Source organism: Triticum urartu, chromosome 3A, assembly GCF_056163025.1.
Source record: "Triticum urartu cultivar PI428250 chromosome 3A, HENAU_Tu73, whole genome shotgun sequence".
Classification (NCBI taxonomy): Eukaryota; Viridiplantae; Streptophyta; class Magnoliopsida; order Poales; family Poaceae; genus Triticum; species Triticum urartu.
In genome coordinates this window covers 8,486,031-8,508,014 of record NC_141875.1, presented here as the reverse complement: position 1 = coordinate 8,508,014, position 21,984 = coordinate 8,486,031, and the positions used below count along the sequence as shown (strand labels likewise).

The following is a 21,984-nucleotide window of genomic DNA, read 5'->3' as shown; positions in this document are numbered from 1 at the left end:
CTTGTTTGCTTTTGGTTTTATGCATGATTGCAGGAACTCTATAGAGTTCTTGACGAGCACAAGGCCAGAGCTGACGTGGTCTTGCTGGCGGCTGCGAAGAAGAAAGCTCGTCAGTTGCAGTCCGAGGTGTGCTGGGTTGTCGTCTCGCACTACTACCTTCATCAAAAGATGAGCAAAACTGAACTGCGGAAGCAACGACTTACCTTGAACAGGGAGCAGTTCATGAGGGTAACTATTACTGACTTTTCATTCCAACATATAAGCAGTCTATTTAATTGTTTCGTGCTCACATGTCATGCTTCCAAAATTTGCATAGGTTATTCCTCCTTGGTGCTATGCAAAGGATGACAGATGAGCGATTTTGGTGGATAGGTGGCTTAGCGACAATGCAGAGTTTGCTGCCAAGAGCTGCAAGGGTCGGGCTAACCGTGGAAAAGACGGGACACGCGGCCAAGGAAACAGGAACCACTGGGCTTCAAGGCCATGAAGGTATATCTATATGCATGATGTATTTTTGTTCTTCTTTTTACCGTCATGTTCTTATGTATGGCTAACTTCTGTTTGACGTTGCAGGAGGACAAGTTGAAAAGGCCGCTCTCAGACATGGAGTCGTGAAAGATGGCCCATGAGCGGAGTGATCGCAAGGCCGGCGAGAGCCAATACCACGGCAAGACCGAGGAGCACCTGGAGTCTTACACTCAGTAGTTTCGGAGGTTGCGTCCGCCTGGTCCGGATGCTCGTGACGTCGTCCAGTCTCAGATAGACGACACGGCGGTGGTGGCCATCCAGCCGAAGTCCCATGGCCGGTACCCGTGTTTCGATGGCTTGATCACTCCTTCGGTCTGGTACACACGGCTTCGGGCTACCAACCCGAGCCTGTTAGAGAGTACGGGGAGTTCGCAGCGTCCCTTAGCCTGCCAGCATGTTGTAAGTACTTCCCCCTTGTCTTCTTTCTCTCTAACTTTCTCAGTTTATTTTCAGCATTGCCCACTTAGAAACAACCTAAATTTTGTAGGCATATAAGGCCTTTGTCGAGCATAGGAATCTTGAGGTGCGGGAGTACTTGCAACGAGTGAAGGCAAACGATGATTACAACCGTCAAATGATGGCGGTTAGTTTTGGCCTCTTAAAACCAAGCTAAAATTTGCACTTTCATTCCTTCTAACCTTCTAGTTTCCTTGTTTAACTAACATCCAGGCTATGTTGGCGTCTTGGACTAACCGCACTGATCCACCACAAATGTGACCCGCACCGCCACCTGCTGGAGAACCCCCACACGTGCCCACGTTCGATGAATGGGTGGCACTAGGAAGTGAGACTCCGGTTAGTACATTTGCCCTTACAATCTCTTCATTCAACAATATCATATCATATTTACCATTACAATCTCTTCTCAAACATGTAGGAGACCGGGAGCTCGACTCCAGTCACTCCGATCTGGTAAGGAGGTGGCGGTCTTGGCGGCGGTGGTCTTGACGGTGGTGGTTTTGTCGGTGGCGGTCTTGGCTGATGTCGGTGATGATACCCGTGTTGGTGCATGTCGTGCCATACTTTTCATGTTCCATAGTTCTTATTTACCGTTCTTTAGATGACGATGATGATGATGATGATGTCCGTGTCTCATACTTGTGTTCATTAAGTTTCGCCGATGATGATCTTGATGATCTTTAGATGATGACGATGATCTTTAGATGATGATGATGATGATGATCTTGAGATGATGTTGCTGTGATCTGTCATATTTGTGTGCTGCATTTGCTGTGAATTTGAATGAAATGAGCAAAACAAAGAATATATAAAAAAAACAGAGCAGAACTATGCCGACGGCACGCATAGCCTTGCCCAGGAGAAGCCAGGGGCCGACGCGTGGCAGTGGTAAGAGAAGCCAGCGGCTGCCATGTGGCAGTGGTATGCCGACGGCCATTTCCATCTATGACGACGGCTTGGCCGTCGGCATACCACTGCCACGCGGCAACCCGTGGTTGGCCAGCGTGTTTGACGGCGCCGGCAAGGTGAAAATCTACGCCGACGGTGTTTCTATGGTGACGGCCGTACCGACGCCTTCGGCATATATGCCTATGCCGACGGCTTTTCTATGCCGATGACTTTTCTATGCCGACAGTCTGACACAAGTACGCTGACGTTATTTACGCCGACGGGGATATGCCGACGGTAGCCGTCGGCATAGATCTAGGCCGACGGCCACGACCGTCGGCATAGGGTGCTGGACTTCTCTCGCTGATTTTCTGCTCTTAGTCTCAAGGCAAATAAAAAAAAGGAGGAAGCAGGGCTGGATCATGATCGCATTAGATCGACAGCGCTCACATGCTTTTCAAACCACAGCTGAGAAGCACACTCAAACACACACGTTTTGCTGATACACGAGGCTGAAATTGTCATGGCTAAAGAGAATAGCTGCCACGCACAAGCACATGCATAAAGCAACAAACGACGAAATCCGACTTGAAATAATACAAGGGTATTCAAAAGCATCTTGCTACATTAGAAACTTAGCTACACTAAAGTGCACACTTGGTAAGTTTTCTTCAGATAACATAATGCTGCCGACCACGTTGATGCACGACAAACTCATTGATAATAAAAAACTGCAGGAGCCCTTTCTTCACCCTGGAGAACACAAAAGAATTAATCTCCACATAAACCAGTACAAATAAAGATAAAATTTAACAGAAGCACCTATGTAACATAGTATATGAACAAGATGCATGTACAAACTCATGATCAGCTATGCGTGTACAAATTATTATTAGTATGTGTGAATCCCAATAGCCGAATGGTTAGTAGTTTCAGGGTGCATGCCCAGATTGGCTGCCAGATATTTTCCAAAGAGAGAATCAAACAGTTAAAATTTCACAAACTATGTTCAGAACACTAGTGTAGTGTCTCCTACTCACGGAAGACAAGGCGAGGGAAACTCCCTGGCTGGCTCTGTGCAGCGTGAAGAACTGATGGGCTGTCGGTCTACTAGGACCTGGGACGCCGGAGGCAATGGGGTCCAGGACCATGCTCAAGATGTTGTTCTGAAGAAAAGCTTACAGCTGCTATTTAAGAAGCGTAGCTGTTATCTCAGGAGCGTAATATCCATTCAGTTTTGCTGAGCCTTTTTTGGGCTGTGTTAAACTGAATTTGGTCTGCTGAGTTGTTCAGCCTGCTAAGGCAGTTGCAGGCGCTTAAAAGAATGATGTTACTGACATTTCATTTTAATAAAGGGAGCGGGGTGTGAGCCTTATGATCTATCAAAAAATGTGTGTACAAACTCATGATCAACTCAGCAACATAAAGAAGACCTATTTCATCTCCGCCAAGAAAAAGATGTATCATCATATTACTGGCTATATCTCCTAGGAATATCAATGAAACAAAACAAACCTTCAGCCTTTACACATGAATTTGTTGGGTAACGGAGTTGAATGATGTGACTGGTGTTTGTAATGACAAGATGTGCTACTAATATATTGTTGTCAACCTATAGATTCCAGAACAACTAAACCAAGAGAGAACTTCAGGCATATAATATTTGAATCATCTGGATATCCTTAATGACCAAAAAGGAGTCACTTTTCTTGGCATCACTTCCATTTTAATTGCTTGTCTATGTTATTACCATGTGTGAATCACTATAGCCGAAAGGACGGTAGTTTGAGGATGCATGCTAACCATAGTGTCCGCCAGAGATTTTCCAAAGATAAAATCAATCAGTTCAAATCTCACAAAGTATATTCAAAAGATACTTCTTACCTGGTGAACCATTCAGCACATCAAAACAGAATGTCATCCTATGTATGGGATCCATCACATCCACCAACAATGGTTGTGCCTACAAGCATAAGGCATGCATTTAATAAAATTCCAAAAAAAAAGACAAATGGAGATGAGAAGGCAACAGTGAGTCGTCTGTTACATAGATGAATTGACAAATATAAAAAAACAACTCACTTTTGTATTTATGTTTTATAGCTCTCTACTCTACTCATACTGCCAACAGATAAAACCATATATGTTGCATTTTGCAAGGGATATTCTTGAAAGCAGTATACATAGGTACCTCATAATGAGAAATTTAGCTCATAAGAAAGCAATACACTGCCTATAATTTATCTCATGTATACTCATCCCCCCTCATATGTCAAGAATACAAAATAAAAAGGTGCCAAAACTCATAAACATTACCGAAAAAAGTGATCTTGAGTATTCAAACTAAATAAAAAAAGCATGATTAGAGATAACAAACATTGGGGAAAAAAGTGGTATAGATGTACTAGTCACTTGCAGGACAGTATTGAGCAAGTGACAAGGAAAACTACTATTCCTGAAGGTACGCTTTCAATGAAAGTTCTTTTATGGAGTTAAGAAAAATAGGATGATTAGAAGTACTAGAAAAAAGAATATAGCTAGCTGAGTTGCCAAACATGCCAAATGAGTAAACCATTTGGCATTTGAATTCACATTGCTACACATTTCATTTGATATTTGATTTGTTATCTCCCAAGGATGAAGACAACTATATTGAATGATAACACAATGTACAACTATATTAAGTGAAACAGTATTGTTATAAGTTCATCTATATAGCGAAGGCATTCGAGCATCTATGTAAAAACATAACAAGACTAGGTTAATCCTACAATGCAAGGGCTAATGAAGAACAATCACCTGGCATATAGAAACTCTTGAAAGAATAATAGCGATTAACATAATGGGCTTCACAAAGTTTCTTAGATTGCATTGACTTAAGTTGAACCACATAGACACTGGTGCCCACATGGAGAAATATATCATCAGTATCCTCAGCATATCTCAGTCTACATAACTCTGGCCTCTCTCCTTCAAACCCATGGGGGATCCCATGAATGTTACGCATATCAATGGTCTTCCAGAGCACCCATTTGGCAACACCCTGACAATTAACCTTCATTTGCCACATTTGAATGTTATAGTAATAGTGAGACAATATGGCAAGACCAACAGCGCCATCCATGATCTCGATAACCTCACGCATGTCAAAGCAGTCGCGGGCATCATTTATAGTGCGAGGAGCTTTGATCAAAGCAAGGCTCTGACCTTCCAAATCAAACTGAAAAATGTAATCGTCGCACGACCAGTAAAGTGCATTACCAACTAATGACCCATGTGTACCAGTATCATGAAGCTGACATGGAGTCGGTGTTGAGATGAGGTCGCCCCATATGCCAGTCTCCGAGTAGTACACACGTGCTAAGGCAATCGGTGGACCAATAAGGTATCTGCCCATGGACAGCAAGACCACCTTGAATGGGCTTGAGTGGCAGCTCCCGTGCACATGGTTGTGGTCGGCGGCAGCGCAGAGCACCGCCCCATTGACGTAGCAGCCGCTCTTGAACTCAGGCGGAACTTGCACTCGGTGCTCCTTGCCCGTGATGGGGGCAATGACAATAATCTCTTGCTGCAGCGAGCGTATGATGAGGAGGCGACCGTGGCGGCACCCCAGCAGTTTGACCCCCGTGCCACGGCCACTGTCAATGCCGTGGAATCGCACGTCGAAGCGCTGATGAAGGATGCGGTCGGGAGGGTCCAGGACAGGTTTGAAGACGACACCATCGACTCTCTGCTCGAAGAAACCGAGGAGGGGCGGCTTCCGGTGGTGTTGAAAGAAGCGGCGGTGGAACCTGGGGTCGGTGACGGCGCATCGCCAGCGCTTGCAGACGGCGGAGGCGCGTGGAAGGGAGGAGGGCTGCGGCGGGAGGCGGAGGAGGATCTCCCACAGGAGATCGTCGTCCTCAAGCGGCGAGGACAGCGCCGCCGGCGAGCTGCCGCGGCGGCGACGACGACTGCGGCGGGTCACTGCGGATGCCCCCTCAATCGCGTGGATCTGTGGACGGAGGAGCGCGCTGCGCCGTGGAGCTACTCCGTCGCCCTCATCACTCGCGTGAACCCGGGGATGGAGGCGCGGGCTGCGGCGGCGGGCCAGTCCGTCGCCGTCGTCAGTGGCGTGGATCTGGGGATAGGGATGGAGCCGCGTGCTGCGGCGGCGGGCCACTGCTTGGCCCGCCTCACTCGCGTGGGCATGTGGATGGAGGCGCGTGCGCGTGCGCGTGCTACGGCGGCGGGCGTCCTCGGCCGCGCTCATCTCGCCGCCGGCGGCTGCGGCAAGATTCTAGAACCTTCCGAAAATAACAAGAAAAAGGAGAAAAATTGATTTGGGAAGGTTCTAGAACCTTCCGAAAATTGTAAATGAGCACTTCGGTCGGGCCGATGTACCTAGCGGGAAGCCAGGGGGTACGCACACGATCGTTATCTCGCGACCCACGCGCCAAATAGTTTCCGCCGTCCTTGAGGATCTGGCAGCTAGTCTCGACCCTTCTTCCACCCGTGGAAACCAGACCGAGTGCATCATCTTGTTATTTGCAGACATATTTTGATAGTTCACATGCCCCATTTCATAATCTGCGTTTCCAATCATTTTTGCAGGTAGCCCGACCCAAAATCCCAACCATGGCTTATCCAAAGGAAAAGAGGCCTTCCACACATATTCTACAACGGGTTCCCCTAGGCGACACACAGAGGTCGAACCGCCTCCTAACTCGTCGGAGGTGAGCACGGAAGACGACAAAGAGCTCGTGTCCGCGCCAGTTTCTGGCTTCACCATGGAGCAAGTGTTTTTTGAGGCCGCCATGGTGGGGGACTAATCGGAGCAGCTCGCGCCACCTGAGCCGCCGTTCTCCGTGTCCTGGATGTTGCAAGGGGAGCTGTGGTAAGAACATGCGTCTCCTCGAGCAGCACCAACTCGCAGAGGGACATATCATGAGTGAGCAGGCGAACGAGGATGCCATCGTGCCCATGGTCACGAAGAACCCAACCTTAGTGGATGAGCAGCGTGTGTTGTACGAGTCATGTCGCAGCGCCCGTGAGATCCACTGTGAGCTGTGGTGGGTATGCGTCATGGAAGCGGACACTGCACCATGTTCGAGCATGTGGAGGCAGGGGCGACGCAGACAATCACATATGGGAGCACGGGGAACCTGGCCACCTCCACGTCCTTTGAGCCGGGCTGTAGCGACCACAAGGCCGGTCTGTCCACTCTATCGAGGACCTCACCTCGGCCAAGGACGTCCATGGCCACACGGTTGACTCCCCAAAAGAGTAGGACATGAAAGATAGCACCGTCCACGTCCGACAAAGAGTAGGATGTGGAACACAGACGTGACCATGTCCGTTGAAGATTTAGAATAGGATAACATTTGCCATGTGTGATTTTTTAATGAAGTATGTCAAACTTTTCATGAATTTGGTCTGGTTTAAATAAAATTCGTCCGACTTGTTCAATTTACGCTTGAAATGCAAGCGGACACGTTAGGCACGGCGTTGGATGGTCGACTACCATATCTCTGTCCATGGACACGTCCAGACCAATCTAAGTACAAACACTATGTCCATATTATGGGACACGTCCGGACCAGTCTAAGTACAAGCACTATGTCCGTTTTATGGGACGGGTCTGGAGGTGCCCTATGCTCTATTGCCTCTTTTTTTAGGAAAAGTACGAGTGTGGCATTTTGGATCTTGGCCTCCATGGAGGCCGAATTTTTGAAAAATTCAAAATTTGAAAATTTTGATTTAAAAAAATCAGAATTTTTTTGTACAAGTAAATAAGGATGTGAGGTGTATGTGTGTAAAATTTCAAGATAAAATACGTTGAAATGCGACTTGTACAAAAAATACAAACTCATGGTCTGAGAGGATGAATAGTATCATGTGTTAAAAGGCTCCAGATTTAAATTATGTTTTTTTCACAGCCGTCATTTGAACTTATTTTGCCCTGAAAATTTACACATTTGTGCATCATGCCTTCGTGTATATCTTTAATTTTTTCAGAATTTTTAAATGTAAAAATATGAATTTTCATGAATTTTAAATTTTGCATTTTGGGGCCTCCATGGAATTCGGCCTCCAAGAGCAATTTCTCCAATAGTATGCTCTATTGTCTTTTTTTTTCTTCTATTGCCTAAAACTACCTATTCGACGCAGGAGCTCTGATCAATTCGTAATGTTCCCACGGCCCATTTCATAATCTGGGTTGGCAATCATTTTTGCAGTGGAGCCCGACCCAAAAGCCCAACCATGGCTTATCCAAAGGGAAAGACACCTTCCACGGGTTCCCCTAGCCGGCGGCCGGCGGCCGGCGGCCGGCGAACGCTTGCTCCGGCGTGCTTTCGCGCCGCCGTAATCCATGCCCGCTCCTGCGGGGGGCCATCGCGCTCGCGCAGCTACCGCTCCCATTCTCCCCCGGCTTCCCTTTCCTCGTCTTCCTCGCGTCTCACAGGTCCGCTGCTCTGCCGAGGTACACCGGCAGAAGCTATGGTAATCCCTTTGCTTCCCTTCTCCTTCCAGAACAGAAATAGTGAGTTTGTATTGTAGATCCTGCTTTCGGGCAGCGGCATGGTTAATTGCCCGCTTGCAGAGTCCCCTCTTTTTTTCTAAAATATAAGCAGGCCATCTCAGAAAGACCATCCTGTCAAGGAAATGGCCACAGTTTATGGTAGAAAGGAGATGAGATCACAGCAACAACAACATAGGATAATTTTATTTGACAAGTTATCGTTATTCAAGAGGGCGACGCGAGGGGCGGGGTGGGGGGGCTTGCTGCCTAATCTTACTACGAAATATACTCCCAATCCCGGATACATACATTCATTCACGTTGTAATGCACTGGGATTAAGATGTCATGACATGATTAACCTGCCTGTGGGATGAACCTATGAGATTCTCAGCGTAATAGCAAGTACCACGTTGTCCTGCTCACAGCTTACTGAGGAGTAATGCACTGTTCTACAAAATACCCAAGTGTGGAACAGAGGAATAATAAGGTAAGCAACGGGTTGTTGTTGTTTTAACTGTCTGTCAGGATGCAAATAAACTTCCATGTGATTCCGATATGTTGCAAATAGCTGCTAGTACTAACTATGACACGGTGACGACTGGTTATTTTTCATGCTTCAGGTGGCACGTGCTAATTGAGGGGGGAGATCAAAAAACATTCCATGCTAGTGCTATGAATTGCTGAGATTTGTAAGATAAGGCATGATTTTTAACAACTGCTCAATCTGAGCACACCTCCCCAATCCAGGTCTGCGATTAAAATGGCCTGCTTACTGAGGAGGAATGCCCTGAGAAAATACTCAAGCGTGGAACAGCAGGATAAGGTTGTTGCGTTTTATATGTCAAAATGCAAATAACGCTATGTGATTCTGTACTATGACGTGGTGACGACTGATTATTATTCATACACATCAGGTGGCATGGATTGCTGAGATTTATTCATACATCAGGTGGCCTGGATCCTCCGACATTCTCACCATAATCGGAGTGACATCAGATGGCCTCATAATGTTTCTCGAGGACTTCTATGAGGATGAATGCACTGAGGGAAATGCTGAACTGGAGATAAATCGCCGGAACATCATAACAAGGTAACCAACAGATTATTGTATTTTTAACTTTTTTTTACAATCCAAATAAAGTTCGATGTGATTCTGATTACAAATAGCTAGTAATAGTATTACATGGCAATGGATCCGTATTCATACATCAGATACTAATGTAGTGGAAACATCCAAATATATTACACGCCTCAGTGTTTACTAAGTTATGGTAGCATGCTCTCCATGATTTACACAACAGGATGATTTTCAGATGAGATAAATGGCTTTGGGGGCATCTGTAGATTCTGTAACCTCCCGGTTAACATGTTTACCACCTTTGTCATCGAGGGCCGATTCTTTGGGTTCCACTGGATACACCATAGTCCCACAATGGCAAGTTGTCTGACCTTTTCTTTCTCTTCCTGTGCCATGTCCAAAGTAACTACCAAGTCTTGCCCAGTGCTTACTTTCTCATAGATCCACTCAGGGAGGTAGACATCGTTCTGGCTCCCGACATTTGGGTCTGAGTTCCTCCTTCCACTAACCATTTCTAACACCAGCATGCCAAAACTGTACACATCTGACTTGTATGATATTCCCCCAAAATTCCTTGAATATAGCTCTGGTGCAATGTAGCCCATCGTTCCTCTTGCTGCAGTTAAGGTAATGATACTCTGGTCCCTTGCACACAACTTTGCTAGGCCAAAGTCTGAAATTTTGGGATTGAAGTTGAAGTCCAACAAGATGTTGTGAGGCTTGATGTCGAAGTGGAGGATGCGTTGGTTGCACCCCTGATGCAAGTACTCCATTCCTCGAGCGATGCCTAATGCAACATCTAGCATTTTATTTGGCACTAGGATATCTTCAAAAATATTAGAGTCGCGAGAAAATATGTATTTCTCCAGTGAATCATTAGGCATGAATTCATAAATAAGAGCTTGTCTCGTTCCTTCAGAGCAAAAGCCTAGGAGACGGACAATATTTGCATGGTGAATTAGTCCAATGGTTGCAACTTCATTGATGAATTCTTCTCCCTCTCCTGTAGAGTTCTCCAGCATCTTGACTGCCACGGGCACTCCATTTGGTAACTTGCCTTTGTATACACTGCCAAATCCTCCTTGCCCTACTTTTATCTTAAACCGTCTTGCTATTTTCTTAACTTCAGAGAAAGTGTACCTTGTGGGCTTTGATGTGCCATATGTCCTAAGAAACATTTCAACCTTCAAATGTATTTCTTCGTTATATCTTGTCTTCAGTGAAAAATAAAGGGCAGTGGCCACCATCGACAAAATAACAACTAATGTGACAACCGATGAAGTAGCTGAATAAAAGAGAATAGGTAATCAGCATGTTGCATCAGTATTAAAAGCCTTTACTTAGTGTTTGTTATGGAGACAAGAGGATGTTGAGTCAGAACAGGCAGCAGTAAGTGTTTGTGCATTAATGGTAAACCTTTCCTATTTTTATAATTAATTTCTTCTTCTTTAGAAATAGAAAAAAATTGGTTAGAGTAGTACCTGCAATAACTTTGGTGCGCACTCCTGCAAATACAAATAAGAGAATGAGATCCGATGGATGGTCCCAGTAAACAAAAGGAAGTACTTCCTATTGTCTAACTTCTAGAAAAATGTTGCTCAACTAACAAGTGTTTTAGTACTGCCTAGTGTCGTAGTGTTTTATGAAATCGGCATGAACAAGATTTAAACTGTGCTTGGACACAGAGATCGCTCAACATCCTATTACAGAGTGAAATGCAGCCAACAACTAACTGGAGTAGGGATCAATCTAGAACCAAGGTTTCTCTTTCTCATGCTTATGCAAGCTTTTGTCTGCTGTATGTATTTTTGTTTTGATTTTCTCATTAAATGTCCGTGTCTGACTATCTGGAGTTCTGCCTTTCTGTTGCTGTTGAGTTATGTTGCAGAGGATGTGGTATTGTGGTTGCAGGTTTAAGCTTTGTTTATTCCCTGGCTTTCAGTCTGTCTGCATCGCAATTGGTCAAGGGTTTGGGTACCTGACCTGAATGTGAGTCTTGGTAGATGACTTTGAGTGCAGTGGGATCATTTATATGATCAGACTAGGTCCATCTTATTTGGGTAACATGGCCGATTAGGGACTATCAGGTGGGCTACCGTGGATTATGGGCAATTTCTTATTTTATTTTGAATGAACAGATAATTTCTTAGTGCAAGCTCTATTAGATTTTTTTTAATAAATAAATAAGTACCCATTTCCACTTTACTTCTATTATTTAGGAATTTTGTGCTTCGTGGTTCTTTTTGTAGCAATGTTATATATGTATATCTCTACAGGAGTGTTAGACTAAATAACAAGTAAAGTGTTCTGAATTTTATAAAGGTCACAGTCTAACTGATACACGAACAATACAATTTCTTTCCATCTTAAATATTTCTATGATATTTTTAGGAGAATTGGGCACCTCATTATGATTGCTCAAGCTAACTGAAATGCTTATGTGAAAAAGGCTAGCTGCTCAAATGCTATTGTCAAAGAAAAAAAGGACAGCAAATGTTGTGGATACGTCAAACACATGGAAATGTTTGAATTAGAAACTCTAAAATAAAAACAGTAAAAATAAGGGAATTAAAAGTCCCATTACAAAATAAAACTGCAAATTATAATTGGTTTTGTCCAGTTTGAAGTGATACCGTGAGTGTTATGTATGCAGAATGTTTCGTTCCTTTGTGAGTTGAATGCGCAGCGCTTCCCATGTCCTTCACATCGTTGACACTCATAGCCACCTGAGGAGTAGAGTGCTCTGTCTTGCTGATCTAATCAAACTGCCCAGCTGACTGTCGTCGTAGCAAAATTGAGGATTCTTTCTGCCCTTCCCTTGAATGTTGAGTCATCGAGTAATTTGCCGGTACTAGGATTGTAAGTTTTGGGTATCGGAATGACTCCATTAGATACAACCTTGCAGTCCAGTTTAAGAACAGACATAGGCACATCAGAATCTACCAAATATGAGAGGTGGCTTGTGTTGCTAAGGCAAGGGATAGGGCCAACAATAAGATCGGATCGAATACTTGGCGTGAACTCTCTCGAACAGCTCACTATGCTCCCCCCGTTGTAGAAGTACACTGCAGTTGGATCATCAGTTTGACCACCAGCAAACTTTGTTGATTTGATCTTCTGAAGGGGGCATGGAGATAAGAAGTCTCCTAGCGGGGTAATGTCCATAACCTGATGCAGGTAATCAATCGAGGTCACTTGGCATGGGCCAAGCTGTGGGTGATCTAGGATGGTCTCTTCTTTTGCAGAGCATGATAAGTACATGGATGGTGCACTGCATGATTTATTGCTGGATTCAAGCCGGAAAGGAAACCTGATTTCTGGGCCATGCTCGTGGCACCGGGATGGCGGGCAATATCTGAAGAATTCTTCATCTTCCCATGCTGTGGCCATCCTGATTCCATCTTTGAGAAGAAGAGAGAGCATCACAGCTGCGGCAAAAAGGTTAGTCATCTTTCTGTGAAGTAGTGTAGAAGAAAATGAAGATGTAGCCAAGCAAGGAAGCTACCCCATATTATAAATGTAGTAATAAGTGGCCAGGATTGAGCACTTGCTTGTTATCGGTGGAGTAAAAGTTCTTCCGTGTGGAAAGGGGTGCAGTCCTGATTATGACTGTGATTGCACTACAGTCCTGTCTCGTCAGCCACATGCAAATTAAGCTCTTCTATGTGGAAAGGGGTGCAACGTGGAAAAGTTGGGAGCACCAATGTTGAATAAATGAAACAGAATCTGAAACCTCCACAAGAGAAGACTTGAAACAGTAGACTCGCCATCAAGAAAACAAAAGAAAAATAGCGAGCTCTATATATACAGAGGCACTCGTCTCTGCTCCCGAACTAGTCATGCCATCCACGTGTTGCGTCTGTGAAACCTTCATGCCAAACTTCATTATGATGAAAGCCTTAGTGGTTTCTTCTTTTCTTGCAGTCCTTGCAACAGATGCTTGGGGGAGCCCGTGTTCTCCTTTCTCTTGTGGTGAACTTAGACATATATCATATCCTTTCCGTCTTCTAGGTGACCCGCCTGAATGTGGTCTCAAAGCATACGAGTTGACTTGCAGTGGCCCCAAGGCTACAATTAAGATCAACACAGGTATGTATGTTGTCACTAAGATTGAGCCTTATTCCTTCAGGGTCATGGACGCCAACTTAGACATGAATAGCAGCTGCCCTCTTCCTCGGTGGAATCACATTCCTTTTCCAGACGATGGAACATACAGTATCGACTCAGGTGTAGATGACTGGTTAGTTGATTCGGAAGGTCGCACTGATTTGGTCAGTGGTGGATATTACTCGGCATGCTTTGTTAATTGCTCACGAGCAATAACGAATAATAGTTTCTACAGGCCGGTCACTTGCCTGAGTGCGAACAACTCATTTGTTTATGTCTCCATTGGCTGCTGCTCTTGTCCGGTTGGAGCTCTCGAACCTTCTTGTGGATACTTGGCCATGATTCCCTTAGACCTATATGATTATGATGAGTATAGAGAACCATACACAGGTCAGAACAGAAGTTATGGAGATATCGTGAAATTAATAAGAAAGGGATTTCGTGTAATGTTTCCTACTGATGTTGTTCCCCATACAAATTCTCAGATTCTCAGAACATGCTTGACTTATTCAATCAGGTGAGTCAGCACTCTGGGGAGCGTTACATTTTCTTTTTAATTCGCCTATTTTACCATTTTTACTGAAGTGTGTTACCCTCTTTAATACTTTCTTAATGAACAATCATGCGCCTTGCAGCTACTTTGACGACAGAGTCGACATTAGTACTTTCATCTGGAGTGTGGTGGGGTTCGCAATGTGCGTAAATGATTATTCAGAACAAACCAAGTTATTTTGGGTTGTAACAACCATAATATCTTTTATCGAAGTCATCAAGTACATAATTGGTATGCAAGAATTATCTACTTGGGTACTAATAATCATGACTGCAATCTTTGTATCCATATGTCTAACTTAGTTGTATCTGTTGTGCAGCCCTAGCCTTGTTATCCAGGTTCTTCTTTGTGCCTTTGGCAGTGTGGACATTCCTTGCCCACAAATTCTGGAAAACAAAGATATCCATTGATGCTGTAGAGAAGTTTCTTCGAATGCGACATGCTTTCGGTCCAACAAGGTTCGCCTACACGGATATCATTGCAATCACGAGGCATTTCAGAGACAGGCTAGGCCAAGGTGGCTATGGCTCTGTGTTCAAGGGTCTGCTACTGCCAGGCCATGTCCATGTGGCCATCAAGATGCTAGATGGTAACTCCAACTGCAATGGAGAAGACTTCATAAGTGAGGTCTCCACCATTGGCAGGATCCACCACGTCAATGTGGTCCGTCTCGTGGGATTCTGCTCGGAAGAAATGAGAAGGGCTCTGGTCTACGAGTACATGCCACGAGGTTCTCTGGACAAGTATATCTTCTCACCCGAGAAGAGTTTTTCTTGGGACAAGCTCAATGAGATTGCCTTGGGCATTGCCCGAGGGATCAACTACCTGCATCAGGGGTGCGAAATGCAGATCCTGCACTTCGACATCAAGCCACACAACATCCTTCTTGACAGCAATTTTGTCCCAAAAGTTGCTGATTTCGGTCTCGCCAAACTGTACCCAAGGGACAAGAGTTTTGTGCCATCGAGAGCCCTAAGGGGAACTGTTGGATACATAGCTCCTGAGATGATATCTCGGAGTTTTGGGGTCATATCGAGCAAGTCTGATGTTTACAGCTTTGGGATGCTGCTGTTGGAGATGGCTGGAGGAAGAAGGAACGCCGATCCGAATGCAGCGAACTCGAGCCAAGCATACTACCCGTCATGGGTGTATGATAGACTAATTGAACAAGGAGTGTGTGAGATATCTCCCGTTGCTGACATGCATGAGTTTGAGAGGAAGCTGTGCATCATTGGACTACGGTGCATCCAAATGAAGTCTCATGACAGGCCGACAATGAGCGAGGTTATTGATTTGCTAGAAGGTGGCGTCGATGGCCTGCAGATGCCTTCCAGACCATTCTTCTGTGACGATGAGCACACTGCTGTTCCGGACTCTTACCCTTTGTTGTCCGAGTTGACTGAGATCTCGGAAGAGGATGAGATCTCGGATTCTTATGTTTCCCATGTCCTGTGAACTTTTATTGGAAACATGTAATAAAATCTAGCAGTTGTAAAAAGAGGATGTAGAACTCCAACTGCTCAATTGGTTGATGTAATTATCTTTCTGGAAGACATGTATTATTCGAATATATATGAAATAACAGCTTGTGAAAGCTGAACTGTTATTTGCGCTTTTGTATGAACTAGAGCTGCTGCTGGTGTTCCAGTTTGTTGCTGCCCCAGTCTTTTGTAAGTCAAAACTTTTGTATGAACTAATTTTGCATTCTTTGTAAACGGCAGCCCAGCCTGTCCTGTATGACGCCCTTGTGATTGATTAAAAGCTTGGGCACCTGGCTGGCTCAGTGTATGCATATTTCCCTCCTCCTGTAGCAAACGTACTCTTCTCAATGTATGGACTATGGAGCGTTGAAGACGATTGCGGATGGACTTCTCATATTGACTGCGAATGCAACCTCATGCCGTGCTCAGTTTTTATATTTCTGCTGACCGAGTTCTTGTAACCATGAATGTGATTGTAGACTTGATAATCAAGCAAATTGCTGCCAAAATGAGGAGTCCTTTGGACCACTAGAAATCAGTGGACAGCAGTAGCAACCTCAGCCTCAGGGTAAGAAATTGAGCTGCGGAATTTCAGTCAGAGTCACGGTACATGGATAGCTCTCTACCTTATCTCCGGAATTTTGGTCAGTGTTCATGTGAGTGTAGACCTGCAGTCCAGTGTCTCGTATATATATGGACCAAAGTAGTGGTCAGTAGCAGCAGCCTCAGTCTCAGGGTAGGAAAATTAAGTTGGATTTCCTGCTGTCACACACATTCCGATTTAATCGGCGGTATTTCAGCCATATAAAAAACATTAAAATGACCTCAAAGTTCAGCAGAAAACTACTCTACAGGCCAAGAATGCAACCTCCTGCCGTGCATATCGCTCCAATTACGAGTGCGATTGTAGACTCAGCTGCTGTCCAGTCCCGCGTCTTCAGCAGTAAACAGGTGAGGACGACGAGTCCTCTAGCTCATATGAACCACTACAAATAACTGGACAACAACAGCAACCTCACTCCCAGGGCACCGCACTCTCAGGGCAAGGAAAGTCCCGCCTCTATCATCCAAATTTCTACAGCAATAACTTCAGACATGTAAACGTCAAAACGACTTGTAGACCGAGAACAAATTGCCACGGCATTCCAATTTAATCTGCGTTAAGAATGTGACCTCCTGCCGTATGTGTTCTTCTGAGTACCAGTACAGCTGCAGACTCAGCTGCCGTATGTGTCCCGCATCTTCAAAGGAGAATCATGAATGTGATTGTAGACTTGCTGCAAAAATGACGAGTCCTTCCATGACAAAATCAGTGGACATTAGTAGCAGCCTCAGTCTCAGGGTAAATTCATAAAGGCAAAAAAAATATCCGTCAAGTTCAGTCATATAAGCGTTGCAGCAACTTGGAATTTCAGTCAGAGTCAGAGATCAATCCAGCTGAGATCTATTTCAGTCATAGCTCTCGAGGAATTCAGTGGACAGCAGTAACTACCAGTCAGTCTCAGGGGGCAAGAAAATTCAGTCTTATAAAACACGCTCAAGACGTCTTGGAAGCTCAGCAGAGAATTACAGCTAAGAATCCAATTTCGAGTGCGACTGTAGACTCGTTGCCATCCAGACCCGCATCTTCAGCTGCCGCTGCGAGAACAACAGTCCTCTGGCTCATAAGTACCACTACAAAATAACTGGACAGCAGCAGCAACCTCGCTCCCATGGCAAATAAAGTCCCGTATCTCTCAACCAAATTTCTACATCAATTATTTCAGACGTCTAAACGTCGAAATAACTTCTAGACCAAGACCCAAACCATGCTTACAAGGGCTCGTTTTGGTCGAATAGGTGCAGATCTGATTTGATCTAGCATATAAACAGATCTAGAATTTCCGAAAAATCTAGAGCAACTTCCTGGCATTCCGTTAGCACAGCCATTCCAATCTTCTCAAAGAACGGCTGAATAGTACAGACAAACATACAAGTCTAGGCTCAAGAGATGAGCTGCCAAGCACACAACGTGTAGAAAAAAGTAAGACATGACGAAACCAAACTTAAAATAAAACTAGTATAGGCCGAAATTTCCCAGATTACGTATTCAAAAGCATCTTAGTACATTACATACTTGACTCGATTAAGGCATGATAAGTTTTTTGCAGATAGCATATAAACACCACCAACCACATTGATGCAATGCGACAGACTCGGTGACAACTAACAACTGCAGCAGCCATTCTTCACCTGGAGAAAACAAAAGTGTTAATCTTCTAGTAACTCAATACAGACAAATATGAAATCTTATAATAGCACCTCTGTAACATAGTGTATGAACAAGACAGTAAAAACTACCAAGCGAAAAAAAAGACAGTACAAACTCATGATGAGCTCAGCAAAATAAAAAAGAGCTCATATCCCCGAAAAAAAAGAGCTATATCGTACTAGCTCCAGCTCCCAGAACACCTATGACAAAAAAGCCTTTTGACACATATTTGTTGGATGGGGGGGTTGAATGATGAGAATGGTGATTATGCTAATAAAATTGGCTAGAAATACAGTGCTTTCAACTTATAGAATATGAGACAACCAAATTACTTAGCGCCACCACATATTTTCCGAAGAGAAAATAAAAAAGTCAAATCTCACAAAGTACAATAAAAAAGCTTCTTACTGGTTCAAATGTTTCAGCACATTAGCACAGCAAACCAGATAGTCATGCTAACATTTCAGCTCCATTGCACCCAGCAGTAATCGCTGTGCCTAGAATCATGAGAAGTCATACAATTAACGACGGTTCCACAATAAAGGCACATGAATAAGAGAGGCAACATGGGACAGTTAGAAACATGGTTTTTAAGGCGTTCATAAGGTGATGCTTAGGCATTTTGTCTGCCTTAGGAGCTTAAGTGTCCATTAGGCAATAAGGCAGGGGTTGATCGCCTCTAGATGCCTTGCTTCCTTAATAACATTGGTTAGAAAGATGAGCTGGCAAACATAACTTGAGCAAAATAATTCGCTTTTATAACTTAATTTTACAGATGTGTTACAAGTCACTGTTGATACTAGAAATATATAAGGCAAACAACTTCTGTAGTAAAATGCAAGGAATATTCATAGTAGCAGCATACTTAGCTGCCTCATAATTGAGAATTTAGCTGGTAAGAAGAAAAACAGACATGGCCTAGAATTTTTCTCGTGTAAACTCATTCCTCGTCAGGTCAACGAAACAAATTATGCCAAAACAACAAACTCTAGCAACAGAAGTGATATTGGGAATTCTTTTTTAAATAAATAGATACAAGACAGGAAATTCAATTTCTTTTATGTGCTACAAATGTACAAGTGGCAGTGAAATGCAGAAGGGGTCCTAACCAAATGACAAATTCACTTTTATATTCAAAAATATGGATTCAATATGGAGTTAAGTAAAGGATCAACAAATAATAATGGATAAAATAATATAACTAAGTACGTGCCAACTGACTTACTGATTTGAAGTTTGATTTGATATCCTCAAAAACATAAGACAACTACTCCCTCCGGTCCTTTTTACTCTGCACATTGGATTTGCCGAAAGTCAAATTTAGCTAAATTTGACCAATTTTATATTAGAAATTATTAGCATCTATAATATCTAATAAATATAATATGAAAATATATTCCGAGATGAATCTAATGATATTGGTGTTGTTATGTAAATGTCAATAATTTTTTATATAAACTTGGTCAAAGTTGGATGAGATTGACTTCAGACAAACCTAATATGCAGAGTAAAAAGGACCGGAGGGAGTACATTATAAGATAACATTATAAGACAACTACATAAGTCCAATTATGAAAGGGACAGTTACTAAGTAAGTTCTATCAATGGAAATCACTTAGTAAGTTCAAGTGATGAGTGTATATTTAAGAATCAAAATAATTGTATTCAAGTAATCATGTGCATAACATAAGTAGATTGTGTTACTCCTACGATATAAAGAATGATGAGCAATCACCAGGTGGATAGAAAACCGCCCAAGGGCAGCAGTTACCAATATCATGGGATGCACCAATTATCTTGGATTGCATGGACTGAAGTTGAACCATGTATGCATTGCCATCCACATGTATGAGTATCCTCAGAATATCCCAACAACGCAGTCATTCCCACAATACGAAAAGGGAGCCCAAGAATGTTATGTATTTCAATGGTCTTTCACATCACTCATGTGGCAACAGCATGGCTATTGACATTCCTCTGCCACAATTGGAGACAGTATGGCTAAGCCAAGAGCGCCATTCTCGGTCTGGATGATCTGACCAGCATCACGGTTGAAATCAAGTGTAATGGCAGGTCCCCTGATAACAGCTAGACTCTGCTCATCCAAATCAAATGCGAGTATGCCATCGGCAATATCATGCTGTAACCAGTAGAGTGCATTACCAACAAGTGATCCTTGATGGTCAGTAATATAAAGCCTACACGGAGACTCCGTTGTGATGATGTCGCCCCAGCTGGCAGTCTCAGAGGAGTAAAGAGAGGCAATGGGTCTCGGAGTGCACGTACTCACCAAGACAACCTTAAAGGGGCTCGAGTGGCAACCGCCATGGACGTGGCCCTGCTTGCTGGCAGCGCATAGCACCGCCGCATTGATGGGGATTTGCCGAACTCCGGCGGAAGTGACACGCGTTGCTGCCTGCTGGTGATGGGGTCGCACACAATGACCTCATTCCCCATCATTCCTTCGGCGAGTACACGACCATGGCGGCAATAGATCACAATCCCAAGAGAGTACCGGCCGAGGTCGAAGCGCTGAGGAGGGATGCGGTCGGGAGGGTCCAGCAGCGATGTGAACACGAAGGTGCCGCGGAAGACGCCGAGGAGAGGCGGCTTCCGGTGGTGCGCGTAGAAGCAGCGGAGGAACTTGGGGTCGGTGACGATGCCTCGCCAGCGCTTGCAGACGGCGGATGCGCGCGGGAGGGAAGGATGGGTTGGGCGGGAGGCGGAGGAGGACCTCCTAGAGGAGATCGTCATTTTTCGGCAGCGGCAAGGAGGCAGGCTGATCCGGCGAGGTGCCGCGGTGGTGGGGCATCCCGTCGCCCTCCCCGGTAGAGTGGATCTGTGGACGCAGGCACGGGCTGCGTCGGCGGCTGGCCGTTCTGGCGCAACCCTCGCCGGGTTGGATGTGGTTCACGTCGGTGCTCCGGCGCGTGCTGCGTGGGCGGGGAAGCCCGGGGCCCTCCTCACTCTCGTGGGTTCGGGAATGGAGGCGCGCGCTGCCAGAGGAAGACCTAGCTAGCTGGCTGGCTGGCTAGAGGAAGACGAGTGGGCTTTGTTCGTTCACTCGCAGTAGTTAACTGGATTGGGCCACCAAGTGCATGCAAGTGGCCCGGTTTATTCCCCATGGAAGTGACTCTAGATTCTCGAAAAAAAATGCAAGTGGCTCTCCGGAAAAAATCCCCTAAAAAAAGGATTCTCCAAGACAAAAAGTGAGTGAACAATGACACATACTCCCTCCGTAAAGAAATATAAGAGCGTTTAGATAACTAAACTAGTGATCTAAATGCTCTTATATTTGTTTACAAAGGGAGTACATACAATTGGATTTTCAGTTTTGTCATAGCTCTCAGACTATGCAGTTCAGCAAGTTAATCCCTCGATTCAACACAGCGGCATTGTTAGCTTCTCTTTTCTTCTTTCTTCAACCATGGACAATTAATTATTTTATTTATATGGAACCACAATTAAGCATTGATGTTGGAATGAGTACAATGCCGCTGCCTCGAGATGTTTGACGGTAATTTCCTCGCCATATCTTAAATATAAGGAAGTTAATAGAAAAAAAACATACGAGTTGAAATTTCAGCTTGAGGTTATGGTTTTCAAGCATTTTGTATGAACCGCAATGTTGGGGCTAAGTGTGATCTCCTTGCCATGGACGTTCGAAGAAGTCATCGTGAGCAGCTTGTAGTGGTGGACAAGGAACCGGTGAAGGAATTTGGGTTCAGCGATGAGTTCTCTCTAGCACTTGCAGATGACAGAGGTGCGCGGAGGGACGACTGTGGCGGGAGGCGGCTGACAAACTCTCATAGGACATCGCCATCATCTGGCACTGGTAGGGAGACAGACACCTCCATAGAGGTGTCGCATCGGGTCATTCCGGGGACCTCCTCGCTTGCATGGATATGACAATGGAGTTCGAATTTTAAGAGAAAAAGGAAAAACACAAAAAAAGAAAACAGTAGTCCGGCTACATGGGGGGGGGGGGGTAGTTCATACATATGGGCACATCGATATTTATCCATGTCTGGGTCTAATACGGAGCTTACTACTATTAAAAAAATTAAACATATACACCTCTTTTACGGGTGTTCATGAACTACTCGCGGCATGCCTCGATTTTCTTGTTTTATAGG

General features: G+C 44.5%; 3 protein-coding genes, 1 long non-coding RNA gene and 1 pseudogene across 19 annotated transcripts; 1 reads left to right on the top strand and 4 right to left on the bottom strand.

Annotated features, from left to right (window-relative positions):
- Positions 1-2,298: 2,298 nt before the first annotated feature.
- On the bottom strand, positions 2,299-6,239 carry LOC147977701 (uncharacterized). The gene is made up of 3 exons (XM_087545908.1): positions 4,675-6,239; positions 3,760-3,838; positions 2,299-2,628 (listed from the first exon to the last, which is right to left on the bottom strand). Exons 1-2 carry the CDS (start codon positions 6,125-6,127, stop codon positions 3,798-3,800), a joined length of 1,494 nt encoding a protein of 497 aa, XP_087402034.1. The 5' UTR covers positions 6,128-6,239; the 3' UTR covers positions 2,299-2,628; positions 3,760-3,797.
- A 1,864-nt stretch (positions 6,240-8,103) lies between these two features.
- On the top strand, positions 8,104-15,823 carry LOC147977699 (rust resistance kinase Lr10-like). 16 transcript variants are annotated; one of them, XM_087545889.1, is made up of 7 exons: positions 8,104-8,358; positions 9,126-9,201; positions 9,293-9,468; positions 13,586-13,696; positions 13,799-14,080; positions 14,199-14,347; positions 14,436-15,823. In XM_087545889.1, the coding sequence occupies exons 1-7, from the start codon at positions 8,228-8,230 to the stop codon at positions 15,569-15,571; spliced, it is 2,061 nt and encodes a 686-aa protein (XP_087402015.1). In that variant the 5' UTR covers positions 8,104-8,227; the 3' UTR covers positions 15,572-15,823. The 16 variants fall into 16 exon arrangements, with proteins under 16 accessions (XP_087402015.1, XP_087402013.1, XP_087402025.1 ...); XM_087545887.1 differs by having other exon boundaries at positions 13,586-14,080; XM_087545890.1 differs by having other exon boundaries at positions 8,139-8,358; positions 8,999-9,201; positions 13,586-14,080.
- LOC147977700 (rust resistance kinase Lr10) lies at positions 9,493-11,534 on the bottom strand. The gene is made up of 2 exons (XM_087545903.1): positions 10,938-11,534; positions 9,493-10,741 (listed from the first exon to the last, which is right to left on the bottom strand). The coding sequence occupies exon 2, from the start codon at positions 10,701-10,703 to the stop codon at positions 9,669-9,671; it is 1,035 nt and encodes a 344-aa protein (XP_087402029.1). The 5' UTR covers positions 10,704-10,741; positions 10,938-11,534; the 3' UTR covers positions 9,493-9,668.
- A 1,471-nt stretch (positions 15,824-17,294) lies between the features above and the next one.
- Positions 17,295-19,140, bottom strand: LOC147977698 (uncharacterized). The gene is made up of 3 exons (XR_015599499.1): positions 19,074-19,140; positions 18,257-18,345; positions 17,295-17,829 (listed from the first exon to the last, which is right to left on the bottom strand). It is a non-coding gene; the product is annotated as an uncharacterized LOC147977698 (long non-coding RNA).
- A 16-nt stretch (positions 19,141-19,156) lies between these two features.
- Positions 19,157-21,044, bottom strand: LOC125542982 (uncharacterized; annotated as a pseudogene).
- Between the last annotated feature and the right edge of the window lie 940 nt (positions 21,045-21,984).

Excerpts from the sequence above, each read along its gene's own strand:
- LOC147977701 (XM_087545908.1), bottom strand. The coding sequence starts at position 6,127 with ATGAGCGCGGCCGAGGACGCCCGCCGCCGTAGCACGCGCACGCGCACG. Across the intron at positions 3,839-4,674 it reads CAAGAGTTTCTATATGCCAG|GCACAACCATTGTTGGTGGA; the intron begins GTGATTGTTCTT and ends TTATGCTTGTAG.
- LOC147977700 (XM_087545903.1), bottom strand. The coding sequence starts at position 10,703 with ATGGTGGCCACTGCCCTTTATTTTTCACTGAAGACAAGATATAACGAA.
- LOC147977699 (XM_087545887.1), top strand. The coding sequence starts at position 8,228 with ATGCCCGCTCCTGCGGGGGGCCATCGCGCTCGCGCAGCTACCGCTCCC. Across the intron at positions 14,081-14,198 it reads TGCTTGACTTATTCAATCAG|CTACTTTGACGACAGAGTCG; the intron begins GTGAGTCAGCAC and ends TGCGCCTTGCAG. Across the intron at positions 14,348-14,435 it reads AGTCATCAAGTACATAATTG|CCCTAGCCTTGTTATCCAGG; the intron begins GTATGCAAGAAT and ends TCTGTTGTGCAG.